General features: G+C 38.5%; 1 protein-coding gene across 2 annotated transcripts in view; it reads right to left on the bottom strand.

Moving 5' to 3' along the window:
- Positions 1 to 10,747: 10,747 nt before the first annotated feature.
- Positions 10,748 to 14,740, bottom strand: part of SMIM14 (small integral membrane protein 14) — a 402,244-nt gene continuing 398,251 nt past the window's right edge. For both annotated transcript variants that reach the window (XM_085642242.1, XM_085642243.1), the window contains one exon: positions 10,748 to 11,853. In XM_085642242.1, coding sequence (XP_085498368.1) covers positions 11,815 to 11,853 — 39 coding nt within the window. In that variant the 3' untranslated portion in view covers positions 10,748 to 11,814. The remainder of the gene's footprint in view (positions 11,854 to 14,740) is intronic.

Genomic DNA, 14,740 nt, shown 5'->3' with positions numbered 1-14,740 from the left:
CCCCATGTTGCTGAGACAATAAAAGGTGCTCTCTTCTGAGCCATCTCTCCCAGCTGCCCCACCACAATCTTCCTTTCACCTTACTCTTTACCGGAACTTGTAATTCTCTCTTGTAGGCACATTCTGGATCTGTGCGGCTACTGCTCTCTACCTGCAATACATATCCCAACAGCACCTTTAACTGTGATCCTATTGAAGTCCATTTTGTCTTGCGCGTCGCTGCGAGGTGCAGCGGCACATTCATCCTGCACCACATCTTTCAGGTATCTAGTGTGCTCCCTCACGCTGTCTCCTATTGAACATGATACTGGAAGCAATAGGGCGTAGCATGGTATGCTGATGGCAACGTCACTCACTGGTCTGGAGCCCATTAGTCCCCACCATCAGGTCAGTGCGTCATTTATAAACGGGAGCCCATGGGTCACAGCACACTCACCGTGGGCTATCTCCTCCGCTGAAATCGCCACGGCCTCTGCCTGTATCCTGCTCGCCATCCGGACCTGTAACCCACTCCTCATAGCCCAACAGTATGCTTCCAGGCAGTCGCCCCTCTCATGTCACAAGTAATACTGTCCCAGGTTGGGCTATACCTCTAAGACATGGAATCACATGCAGTCATGTCACACTCCTACCAGAAGGAAGCGAACGTTGTCATATACCTCTCTGTCTGAATAGGCGAATGAGACTCCCCACTTCTGCTATTTTTGCTGCTCTCCAGTCTCTACTCGGTTCTAGGGCAGAGCGGAACTATGTGTGAACTCCGCCCACCCATGATACTGCTTAGATACGGATATGTTGTCCTTTTGTTCCTTGTGCACGGGTTGCCATGTGTTAAGATACACCAACAAGTTGAATATAAATATTTTGTCTAAAAAAAGAGACTACTGGCAGTGACAAAGATCCATGGTGATACTACACTGCTCACAGTGCTTTATGTCACGCTTCATATTTAAAGGGGTCTCCACTTCTAGTTTTTCAGTGGGAAGAATTTGACTATATGTTAATCACTAGAGTCCCGGTTATATTTCTTTCCATCCTTTTAAAAATCTAGGGCAATTGTCATGGCAAGATTAATGACACTTTCTCTGGTAATAAACACCATATTGCATTTCAGTCCTTCACAAGCTACCTCTGTCATCAGCTGGCTGATGAACGCAGCCTTTTTTATCCATTATGCCTCTAGTCAAAGCTGCAGTTGGCACTGTGATATTCCATGTGATGTCTTGCGGATTGAAACGTTACCACAATTTTGACACATTCGATGACTAATATGTCCCAAAGCTTATACATTATAATGGCCCCTAAAATGGTGGAGTTGGAATGCTTGACAGGTCTTTCTGCCAAACCCTCTGCTCTGTTGCAGGAAATCATGCTTGAAGCATTGTAGTGCTGAGTTTCAAACCACGGCGAGAGGAAAGGCTCCACTACAGGTACATTCAATGAATGCACAGAATTTCTTTTTTCAGTGCTGACTTGCTGTCCAGAACGTGGTAAATGGAATAATCAATTCTCTACTTCAGCCTCCTTTGGCGTGTCAAAACCATCTGGTTCTAACATACATCACCATTCTCTTCATTTACTCATGCTAAGCAGCTCTTCCTCCACCATTGTATCTCACGAATCCCAAATCGAAAGCAGAGTAAGGTTAACCCAGCTGAGCTTGCACAGAGACAAATGTCTTACTGGCTCATTTATTCACACAAATGTACTTGTTTTTCGTGATTGAACAAAATATCTATTCATACACACTCCTCCTCATTATAATTCCATCTTATTCGAATCTTTACCAAGGCATGTAGGGATATACAGAGATCCCATCATCAGGGTGTTTGCCTGGCGAAAACTAGGCTGTAAAACGCAAAAGGGAAAGAGACCCACTAAAAGGGTAAAAGAAAGTACTGTGAGCTAAATGCAGAACAATTCTGCACACCTAGGATAAGCGTAGGTGCGCAAAAAGTGCCATAAATGGTCGCACATGGCAGATTCCGAATCACAGAATCATGGTCAGTGTACAGATGGAGGTGAGGGAAGGGACGGCATTTCAAAGGAGGTGGATATCTACACAGCGCAACCTTGATAATTATTTTTATTTCACCAAATTTGCACACAAATATACTCTAAAACAAATGGAGTTTAAGTGTGTGAAACATGGGAAAAGAGAAGAAATACTCTTTAATTTGCAGGAGTAAGTGTAGGGCTACAGTAGCATACATGGAAATCTTCATAAGTCAGATGTTCATGCCTACTCGTAGGCATATGACTCCCCAAAAATGTAAATCTACTAAATCATAACAGGAGAACGACAATAGATTTCAAACTTCTAAAATGTCTAGGATTTAGTGTCTTTATACAAATAGGAATACTTACTACTTTGTCATTTTCTTTTACCCCCAGCCACATAAATATACTCATGTGTATTGTGAATGGTGATTCTTTAAGATCACCTTTAATAAAACCTCACAAACTTGGTGATAATCGACCATGTTTTTGTTCTTTGCTCATACACTGCAGCATACCAATTGTGGTATCAAAAGTAAGTCTGGGTGGTGAACTCCGCTCCACTTGCGCAGCTTTCCGCACTCCACGTTACGCGGGCCTCACGGAGTTCCGAAAAACTCCACTGCGCGTTGTATTTTTCCTCACTCGCGTTAGTCAACGTCAAGTTGGTGAGCGCAAGAAGAAATCCACCTCCTGGCGAGATTTTTCCTCGTTCGTGATCGTCAACATCAAGTTGGCGAGCGCGAAATATCAACCTCCCGGCGAGATTTCTCAACGCGGGTGGTCAGATTTCTCATTGCGACCGCTCGGTTGAGAAACTGTCCGTTCACGTTGAAAAAACCTGCTGCTCGAGTAAAAATCTACTCGAGCGGCAGAAAGGAAGCAGCGCCCGCTTGCGCTGTGCATGGTGCTGTTTGCGATGATGGCACAATGCGGTCAAACACCTGGCCCTGAAAATCGTCGCGAACAGCATTTATTTAACTTTTTTTGCACTTCGAGGAGTTTCACGTAGCGGAACTCCGCCCAGGCTTAATCAAAAGGCAGTTGGAAAATACGTTCTTCAATGTTTAATCTTTGCTCAAACAAAAGACAAAAATCACCAGCAAATTGAACTATTTATTTACTAAGTCAATAAAAAAGTGCATAGTACAAGCCCTTTGCCTAGATCCAAGTTCTAAGTAAACGATAAATCGTAAATTCTGTATGGCACAATAATTATTTTGCCTGGCATAATTTAAGCTTCTCAAGCCAGCAATTTGCACGTGGTACATCACAATTCTGCTATTGCTCAACAGAACGAAAACACATAGTATCCTTACTTTTGGAACAAAACCACTCTGATATGTAGTCTAAACGTTTGTGATCCGAGAAATACATAAGACTACATATGACACTGTAAAGCTGATCATCTCTTCAAACTATTCAAACCTTAAAAGCTAATAGCCACGTATATGTTGAAATTGGCAAATACTAATTACTGTTCATCAAACTGACCACTGTGCTGCCTAATTTATGTTGATATATTTCACTACTTAAATTATGTAAATCCAAGTACAAAGAAAACATATGATGACATATCATTGATGGTCTTTGATGGAATTAACATTTACTTTACTATAATGCTAAAATATACATACAACTTTGTTTCACACTGTTGACTGAAAAGAGTATGCCTTACGGCAAGATAAATCACAAAACAAGATTCGGCCCATAAACATATCACATTGCATCATTTACTGCTTATCTCCAATACAATCTAACAAGTGGAAATGACAGTTCACTTGTGAAGCATGGCAGGAGTCTCCCTTACCGTAAGTCTTCAAAAGAAGGGTAATCTCTATTTTAGCATGAGAACCCAGGACAGACCACTATATCAAAAAGAATACTGCATGGTATTAAAATTAATTTAGGTAATGTAAAAAAACGTTTATGCAGGTGCACATATAGTCTACGGGGACATTTTAAAGATATTAAATCTTCTATGTAGCAGTGATGAAATCAAATATAGCAGCAGTTGCAAAATGAGAGCAGATGTTCACATCAGGGACATCTGAAACGGCTAGGTATGGAAGTCATTCCAGACTGTCCTTTAAGGGTAGAAATGTCTATACTTTAACAGCAGGTAAATCCCAGCAAGGAAACCATACATTTTATTCATATTCCTAAAAGAGTACTGATGTGCCTATGTGGACTTATATGTTCCAAGGCACTGAATGTTTAATATCATAATTGCAATATTTATAGAATAAGACATTGAAACTTCTAATATGTTTGCTTGTTTTGGATAATATCATCAGCATTCGACCTAGGATTCGAAAACATAAATTCTCAAAATTCTATCACACAATATCGTAATTCTATGATAATGAGGGGATGCTAGTTTTAACATAAATACACTTGTACATAATACTTAAATTATGAAGTTAATAGCCAGCATAATTCTGCAGACTATATGTCGGTGACGTTACATTTAGAACTTCTGTTGCATTTTCTCCTCTTGTTTTCATCTTCCTTAGTCTATAATATCTTGGATTACAGACACAAAGAAGCAACAATAAATGTCTTCCCCCAATGCCAAGTGGAGGGCACACAATAATTGCTAAGCAGAAGGTTCTCAGTGTTATACAGGTAGCAAATCATGTGATGAACTCAGTCTTCAACTGTCGCCTACCAGATCTCTTTTTTTGCAAACCGTTCAAAATGTACTCCCTACAACCAGCTGGTGCATACACCTAAACAGTTTTCCTAGAGAAACTAAAATTGAGTTTTTTGTGAGATTTCAAATCCAGAAACGTTGTTTACATCAGAATTGTTACTGATTCTTATTAAAAAAGCTATTACCACTATATTAAATATTTTAGATCTTTGTGAAGTAAAATGGGTCAATTTAAATGGCCAATAAACATCTGAACATGGATACTGACATACTGAAGGGATATTGACACGTTTAAGGATAATTTGCAAAAGGTAACCTATGTTACGCACAATCAACAAAGGATTTCCATATTGCCTTTTGGCATTCCCCTTCAGACATTAGGAAGTGCTTCATCAATGGCCACTGACAAACCACTTCCTCTCTCAAGATACTATTCAGTCTCAACTCAAGTAATAAACTGGTTTATCCTTCTTTGTCTCCAGCTATAGCACAGAGCATAGATTGTGGAATACGTTGTGTTATCACATTTGGATTACAGTAAAGACTTGCAGTGGAACGTAGCTGGAAAGACTTCAGTTTAAATCTTATGGGTATAATAAATCTGCACAAAAGGGAACTACACTGGACTCCAGTGAGACAGCCGAGCATGTCTGACCAATAAACGAAGCTTGCTTTTCACTTTGTCATATCGAAATATATGACAAAGTCTCTTTTGTAGTGTGAATGTTTTTTCTAAAACCTAAAAAGCTGAGGCATGGGTCAGATCCCTTCAAGTGTACAGGACCAGTTATTGAGTATTAGCCTTCACTCCAACCTGAGAATCCAACAGCATAATGTGAAATTTCGTTACTCAGACTTTTAGTCTGTACTATGCGTACAGCTAATGCTGCATTTGGCTCCACTATGTATTTGAATCTCTTTTTCAATGGGTTTTCCCCTATTTATGCTAGTTGATAACAGTACCAGCAAGCAGAAAAATTACTAAAATTAATGAGACTGCTTCAGGATTATGTGGCTGGAAAAATAGGAAAAGGCAACACCAAATTAAATGGAACATTTAGCAAGATGCAACTCAATCCACTATTTTTACAACATACCACCAAACTACACATTCTGAACAGGGCTTTGTTGCCAAGTTGCTACAGTCAGAACTATAATAAAAAGACTAAATGTGTGCACTTCATCATGGTAGGTTTGCATCCAGAGAACACCTCACTTAATATTCTGTACTCTTCTCTTCCATGTAGTGCCTCTGCAGAGCGAGAAGGGCAACAAACCGACGAAAGCTCCAAATCTAAAAAAAAAAAGAACTCTTGGGTGGGAAGGTTATCTCTAGATTATACAGAGCCTCAATAGTAAAAGTACCTGATGTGTTCACTAAGCTACGCACGAGGTGGGAAGATGATGTGGGGGAACTGGAAGATGAGGGATGGATGTTGTTCCGAATGGCCCAGAACCCTGGCGATTTCACCTAGGCTTAGGCTCATACAATTCAAATTCGTTCACAGAATCTACTACCACTTGTCTAGGCTCTGAAGGATAGGGGGCACCCCTAGCTGCACTACTCAGGTGTGGCCACCCAAAGGTACATTTATGTATATAATTCAGGACTGTCCGACAATTGCAAAGTATTCAGAGCAAATTCACAAGTTATGCAGAGAGGTCTTTAGCCAAAGCATTATACTAGAACCCAAGATGGCTCTGTTGGGCTCTATTGAGGAGTGGGGAGGTTCAGTAGCCAGTGCTCAGTGGCAGCCAACATGGGGCCTCTTGTGGGGAACAACCTTTACAACGCAACTTTTACAACGCACTACCTTTACAACGCATTTTTTACAACGCATAATCCATTACAACGCATGACATTACAACGCATACCATTACAACGCATTTTTAAAAACTACCTTTACAACGCATTCCATTACAACGCATACTACCATTACAACGCATACCATTACAACGCATAATATTACACTACACTATCCAACACTTACCCTACTGTTGCACCCCCTGGAGTTAGAATAGTAATTTTTACCCCTATACTATCCAACACTTACCCTACTGATGCACCCCCTGGAGTTAGAATAGTAATTTTTACCCCTATACTATCCAACACTTACCCTACTGATGCACCCCCTGGAGTTAGAATAGTAATTTTTATCCCTATACTATCCAACACTTACCCTACTGATGCACCCCCTGGAGTTAGAATAGTAATTTTTACCCCTATACTATCCAACACTTACCCTACTGATGCACCCCCTGGAGTTAGAATAGTAATTTTTACCCCTATACTATCCAACACTTACCCTACTGATGCACCCCCTGGAGTTAGAATAGTAATTTTTACCCCTATACTATCCAACACTTACCCTACTGATGCACCCCCTGGAGTTAGAATAGTAATTTTTACCCCTATACTATCCAACACTTACCCTACTGATGCACCCCCTGGAGTTAGAATAGTAATTTTTACCCCTATACTATCCAACACTTACCCTACTGATGCACCCCCTGGAGTTAGAATAGTAATTTTTACCCCTATACTATCCAACACTTACCCTACTGATGCATCCCCTGGATTTAGAATAGTAATTTTTACCCCTATACTATCCAACACTTACCCTACTGATGCACCCCCTGGAGTTAGAATAGTAATTTTTACCCCTATACTATCCAACACTTACCCTACTGTTGCACCCCCTGGAGTTAGAATAGTAATTTTTACCCCTACACTATCCAACACTTACCCTACTGTTGCACCCCCTGGAGTTAGATTAGTAATTTTTACCCCTATACTATCCAACACTTACCCTACTGATGCACCCCCTGGAGTTAGAATAGTAATTTTTACCCCTATACTATCCAACACTTACCCTACTGTTGCACCCCCTGGAGTTAGAATAGTAATTTTTACCCCTATACTATCTAATACTTACCTTAAATGTAATTTAATATAATGCGTTGTAATGGTATGCGGTGTAAAGGTAGTATGCGTTGTAATGGCAATGCGTTGTAAAGGTATTTTTTAAAAATGCGTTGTAGTGTCATGCGTTGTAATGTCATGCGTTGTAATGGATTATGCGTTGTAAAAAATGCGTTGTAAGTGCATGCGTTGTAAAAGTGTGCGTTGTAACGTCATACATCCGCCTCTTGTAGCTAAGCGAGACATAGCAGAAAGGTGGAAGGAGAAATAGGTCTGAACCAAAGTTAATGACTCAGGGGCATGGACCAAAGCTTCAATGCGGAAGCAGTATATAGAGGACAGGGTTGTAACAAAAAGTATCTATGGATTTTGGGGCCATGGTGTAATGATTATGGACACTTGGGAGAATTTTCACATCCTGGCAGGGTCGAGGAAAGCATTCATAGGCGCTTATTTTGGGATATACTAGCGCAATACGATTTGCAATGTAATGCTAGATGCAGATCACCACTTTACTGCAATGCTAGTTGAGAACTATGTGGTTTTTGCTGAAAAAACGAATACAAAGATAATAAAGATTTATAAAAATACGAAAAAACAACTAGAAGCATTGCCAACAATGGCGATGGGAAAAAGCAATGATAATAAAGGGGAAAAGATGAGGCCGGACAGTCCTGCTGCTGTAAAAAAGTATATGGGTTCATTATTGGAATAGGATGTAAAGGGGAAATGCTTTACATGGCCGTCACAAGCTGAGATGGGAGCAGTATATTCAGAAAGGCACCCTTAGCTTATATAACAAAAGGCTTGAAGTTACCTATAGCTATAAATGAAATATGTGGAATGCACAGTTTTATATTTTCATTCTTGCTAAAACAATCAAACATATCGTTTTCATATTGTTTGACTTACAATATCTCAAAAGTTTCAAAGGATTAAAAACATTTGCTAAGATAGAGCGGCATCCTCTTGGATAATTGTTTCTGAATTGTTTTCTGGAAGTTTCCTACATACATGCACACAAAGGGTATAGTACGTGTGATAAGCCCTAATCAGCTTATGCTAGTTTACATCTACCAAACTATCATGTTCAGCAGGGGGGGTGGAGATACTGATGGATTTATAACATTGATTCTTTCTGTTGCATCTTGCATGATTGTGAAATCAGATTGTGGATTTTTTAAACATCAGGGAGGGTTAAAATAATCTTCCATTGTCCTTGTGCAAAACTAGAAAGAGGATTTGGGACCTGGGGAAGCACCAAAAAAAACATGTTGTCAGACAGGAGAAGTTCAGTAAAATACAGTGGCAAGGCCAAAGTTGAGCAATGGGAATTCGAGTTGAGTTTCAGGACATGCTGATCTCCAGAAGAGTTCGATGAAATAAGAGAAAAAGGAAAAAAACAGAGAAATTCCATGACAAATGTGGGAGTCTAGCATTGCAGAACTTTTTGAGCAGCTCCAGACAGCATGCGAAGTACAGAGTGCTGATTTTCATGCAGCAAAGATCTATTGAGAGGATAGTCACACATCATGTAGCATTAAATTCAGAAACAAAAGCAAAACCATGACACTTCCAAAAATCACTAATTTGGTGAGCCTTAATATTTACGGCTTATTTTTCTTATCCGATCATCTCATGTTTAAATCCTGAAGTGCTAGCATTTTAACCTGTTGCACCTTTTTGTCCTCCAGTAATACTGAAGTTAAACAGTGGGGACGGGGGCAATAATCTACACTCGATGTAGTATCAGTATGAAATAACTTATGTAGGCCACCCTAGATGTGGATATAGTCACTGGGCTCGATGACCCAAAATCATAAAGACAGATGGATTTTTATTGTAGTTTTAACTGACGAGGCGTTTAACTTTTTCTGCTTTTAAATTGTAAGTTTTAATTAACTGAACAATAAAACGATTAATTCCTACCAAAAATCTAACACAGAGGAAGACATAAGGCAGTACCACACATAACAGGGGTATTCAATGGAGAAACCAATCCTTGCATCCTGTGTTATAGACACAACAAAACAGATGTTGTTAAATTCTAAAGTGACAGGGTTCTTTTTAAAAACCATTTCTTTGAGGCATAACCAACCTGTTGCAATGGAGGAAAAGCAGTATGACCTAGTGCTAGGTTTGCAAAACAAATGAAACTTTAATACATAGCAAATGAAGAGAACTCAAACTACATGGCATTCTGGGTGTGTTGCAGAAATCTAATGTTATCTACGATTTAGTAAAGTACACCTACTAAAATAAATACACTTGGACTTTAACTTCAAATCCCTATGTCTGAAACATCTATATGATGGTTAATCAGTGACAGATTACGGTTTGTAGGCTACAACACCGAGTGTTTAACGAAGATTAAAATATTAATCTTGTTTGCCTGTTGTGTGGTTGAATGATTTATTTAGACTGATGGGCAACTGGCTGATCCTAGTCTGTCTTATTCTTCCTCGCTATATCTACCTTCCTCAGAGAACGTAAATCTACTCAAAAGAGTTCTTGTACGAAATACAAGCATGAAATATTTGCACTACAAGACTATTTCTTCCAAACACCTTAGAGTAAATCGCAGGCAAGAAACACGTCTATTATCAGAGTCAAATTTCTTGTGGATTATATATTTTTTTTACATACAACTTAGCAACAGAAACTTTAAAAAATAAATTAACCATCTTCTGTTTGCCTGCTTATCTGAATAAATTCCGGAGATCAGCCTGCCTATGCTACTTTGTGAGAAATGGGCAATGCAGCAGAATTGCAGAAAGTAATAATATGAAATGGAAACTCCTGAAAGGTTAAATTCATACTTAAACAAGATACCAGCCATGCATATGAAAATTAATTATAATGCTTCTGCAGTCTGTGCCACAGACCTATATACATCGGACTATCATTTATTGCTAACAGCTTAAAAAAGATACACAGATTAGTTTTATTATATTTTATCGAAAGCAGATCGAGCTACTTAAGGAATAAATTAATAAATTTGCAAAGTGGCCCGTCAAACTGTCAAGGCTTCGGCACATCATGTAAGCTCCTAAGCTCCTATTTCTTTCTATTGGAATTGTAATTCCTTGCACATTTGTGGGCAGCCGAATTACATTTTTCTTTTTGGCTGGGGATACAGTGGTAGTAAAAACAAATGCACAGAATATATATATTTTTTGTGACTCCTGCAAAAGATTTAATTGACAGCATTTTAATAACATTTAGCAGAACTAAATACATGCTTGCACATTTTTTATGCTAAGTTCTACTATCGAAAAATGTACATTCCGAGTCAATTAAAAAGATCTTTCCAGAGATATCATAAGTCAAGCATATATGTCTACAGGCCACAAGAGACCTTTTTCCTACAAAACAGTTATATAGTTTGTATGCCGGACTAACATCAAAGCAGATATGGCATTTTGGGGAAGTTAAGTAGAAACAACAACTTTGTGTTTTTATTTTTGGCTTGTGTAATACAATGTTTCAAATCGCTTTTAGGTGTAAAACAAATCTATTGAGTGGCCTGTCATGCTTTCCATTAAAAAAACACAATTTGCACATTTCTGTGAGAAGTAAGGCACTTGCTTAGAATTTGTAAGACATAAGCACATTGGCTGATCTATAGAACAACCTGTTGGCATTTACACTTGACACATAAATATAGACATACATATACACGTGAGCCACTTCAATCCAAGCTATATGCGTTTTACATTTTTAGTACACCGCCTCCCACCTGATGGCTTTTTATATATAAAATGTTTCACAACGAAAGCACATGCTGAAGTTGGGAGTGCTGGAATCGTTAGTATTAGTTATTGTTTTCATTTCATTTAGCCTCTAACATCAGTAAATAAAAATTTGATTGGCACAGTGGCAAAAAAAAATCAAAGGAATGTTTGAGGTCCTGTCGCATGTATATTTGATGACCACGTTAAATGTCAAAGCTCAGATGCGTCCAATGCACGATGTATACGGACGTGCAGAATATTACCAAGGTTTAAATTTCAATAAGTGCTAATCATTTTAACTCAACTCATAACCAACCATGTTTCTGTCACAGTTCTACTGATCAAGACTGGAAATATAATTTCGACAACTAGATATAGTTTACAAATAAAATATTCTATGCAAATGCAAAAAAGGAAAAGAAGGGTAATTTTTTTTGTTCCACGGGTTGTCGGGTCACGCGAGTCCATTTGGTCATATATCTTCTTGATTGTTAGGCCAATGTCTAGTCCACGGGTGGGGCTGGAGGTTCATGTCCTAGATTCTGTGAAAATAATAAGAGAAATGTTTTACTTTTAAATCTAAAAATAATCAATTAAGTCTTATAAACCCACCAAAATAATTCAGAGAGCACAGTGACACCTGAGCTTCTACGTATGCAGTGCCATTTATTTCAATTTAGTTCGGTAGTAGACTGCTGACATAGTTTCTCTAACACCTGGAACCATTCTGAAAAACATCTGGCAGAGACATGAAAGCATTTACTGTGGTTCGAATATAGAGTGCAAAGGGTGCACATAAACATATAATATGAATTCACCTCTAACAATTGGTAGCAATCATAAAGGCTCTTTGATAAGGACATAATTCTTTTCACTTTTTAACTTTATACTGTACAGATTTATCAAGCAGCATGCTACCACTAGGATGGATTACAGGCTCTCAGATTGCTCTGAAACAGATATGGCCCACTTTGGCTAACAGTACTTCAACTGCCTCGCCACAATTGTTTACGCTGGTACGAGGAAGGCAGTAGAGGACCCAAAACGCAGTTGAAGATCTTCACAGCTCTGGAATGAATTCTTCCTCAGGCTTCTTTGCTCGGGGAAATAAACACCAGTTCCCATTCCTGCCAGCAGTGCCACAGCAAGGAAAAAAAGAGAATTGGATGCTCCAATTTAGTATGGATCTGGGGATAAAAAAAGCAGAGAACTAGTTCTTCCAAGATTTTCCCTTGACCATGTCCTTCCGATGAAGTTCTGAGAACCTACAAGAAGCAGAAAGAAGAAAACCAAGAGGAGCGAGAAAGAGTATAGGATGCGTCAAGCCAGGCCATGGATGTAAACAGAACTACAGAGTGTATGTCAGATTCATGTGGTGATAATGGAAGCTTTACACATTATTCCACGAGAGGGTGTATACAGTCAGCACTCCAGATAAGAGCACAGAGACTGGGAAGAAGGCAGTGAGCCTTTTTGCTTCCATGAAGAATATCTAAAAAAGGAAACCTACCCTGTATGTAAACCTAAAATCTTTTCAGGCCCCAGTCCAAGTGGTTTAGCTGCAAGCCTGCAATACAACAGCTGTTGAAATTGCATTCTAATGCGGACAAGCCCTGTGGAGTCAAACTAACCCTTTAGGGCAGTTTCTCTTGCAAGTCACTTCTGCCTATCTAGTCATTCTGGATAAAGAATTCCTTTTCAAGCTTTAACTCTCACCAAACAATATAATCAATTTTGATCACCACATCATAATTTCACTCATACTAGGTGCATCTAAAGTTCTTTTAATTTTCTGACTCCTATTAAAGACACCCTAAACATATGCATTCATTAAAGCTACTGGCATTGGGAACACCAACACCATCCAGTCCCCTTATAACAAATTATCATCTGAGCCCCGCTTCCGGTACTGCAGCATTAGAACACTAATCCCTACCAACTGCCCCAAATTGTCGATTAAAATGAAATTGCCCTTACTCTAAGTTACCATTAAGTCCTATTTCCATCATAGAAATTCCTCTAAACTCTTCTTCTGACACCCTAAACATACGATGCCAGGTGCTTAAAATGTAGCAATTCATGTTTGCACGACATTCTGTTCATCCAGGCATAAAATCAAACTTTAACTCAGAAAGTATGAGGGTCGCCTCCACCACAATTAATGGATTCAAGAGAATTATCACCACTAGAAACTTTAACATGTCCATAGATGATAACTTAAACTCCTTTGCTTCCTCTGTCCCCTTACCTTAATCACATTTCCAGTAACGTCATCGCCTTAGTCATAAGGCAGGTCTTACACTTTATCTTTTTTAATTCTTCAATCGCCAATCATATCCACCAACAACCAAAGACAAGATATGATGCCATATTTTGCTCCAATTTGCAATGTACTCTCCGCACCACCCAAGAGATTCAAAAGCACTCTACAAACTGGCCTGTTTTAACGCTTCAATATATTATTTAACGGGCAACTAAAACTGTGAGAAAATTTCCCTACTGTTTAAAAAGTTACTACTTCTCCAAGCACTCAATTCTTAAATCTGAGATGTCCTGGAAAGAATCACATCCATAAAGAAACTTCCAGAAGCTGGTTTTGCCATGTGTTACTCATGTAGAAACATGAATTTTGTCTCAAAGAAAAGAAATGGAGAGAAGTCAATCTATTAGCAGGCCAATGTGATTACAGGACCTACCAAGAAATTCCGTCAGCAGGTTTTACATCAGTGATGAAAAATCGAAGTCATCAGTTGAGGGACACTTAAGTAGATGGTTGGGTCCACAAAATATTTACTTATTTTCTATTAGGCTGTTCTCAAACCTTACCTGCCTCTTCTAACAAAATGGTAATTATAGTTACTAACTTTGGCTTTTGTCTTGTTATCGATGCTGACAATATATATATATACATATACACACACACATACACACACACATATATATATATATACACAAACCTATATACATACATATACACACACACACACACACATATATACATACATACATACACACACATATATATATACATACACACATACACACATAGACACACACACAGATATATATATACACACACATACACACGCACACATATATACACACACACACATATATATATATATATACACACACACACACACATATATATACACACACACACATATTGACTTTTTGCGCATTTTGCACAACATTGTTTGCACTATGTTTAACTGTATTTTTTTCACATTTTACAAATCGGTTTTACTGCTTTTTTTTATATATAAAATGCTGCTTTTATATAAAATACTGATTATCTGCACAAACGTGTTTTTAACATGAAGTATTTTAAACTATTTATTGCAGGATTTTGTACAATACTGTTACGTATGCTTACATTACAAAATTTCTTCTATGTCCATAGTTGGTGCAGCCAACCAATCACGATGG

This window comes from Triturus cristatus, chromosome 2_2, assembly GCF_964204655.1.
Source record: "Triturus cristatus chromosome 2_2, aTriCri1.1, whole genome shotgun sequence".
Taxonomy (NCBI): Eukaryota; Metazoa; Chordata; class Amphibia; order Caudata; family Salamandridae; genus Triturus; species Triturus cristatus.
This window is presented reverse-complemented; position numbering and strand designations above follow the sequence as displayed.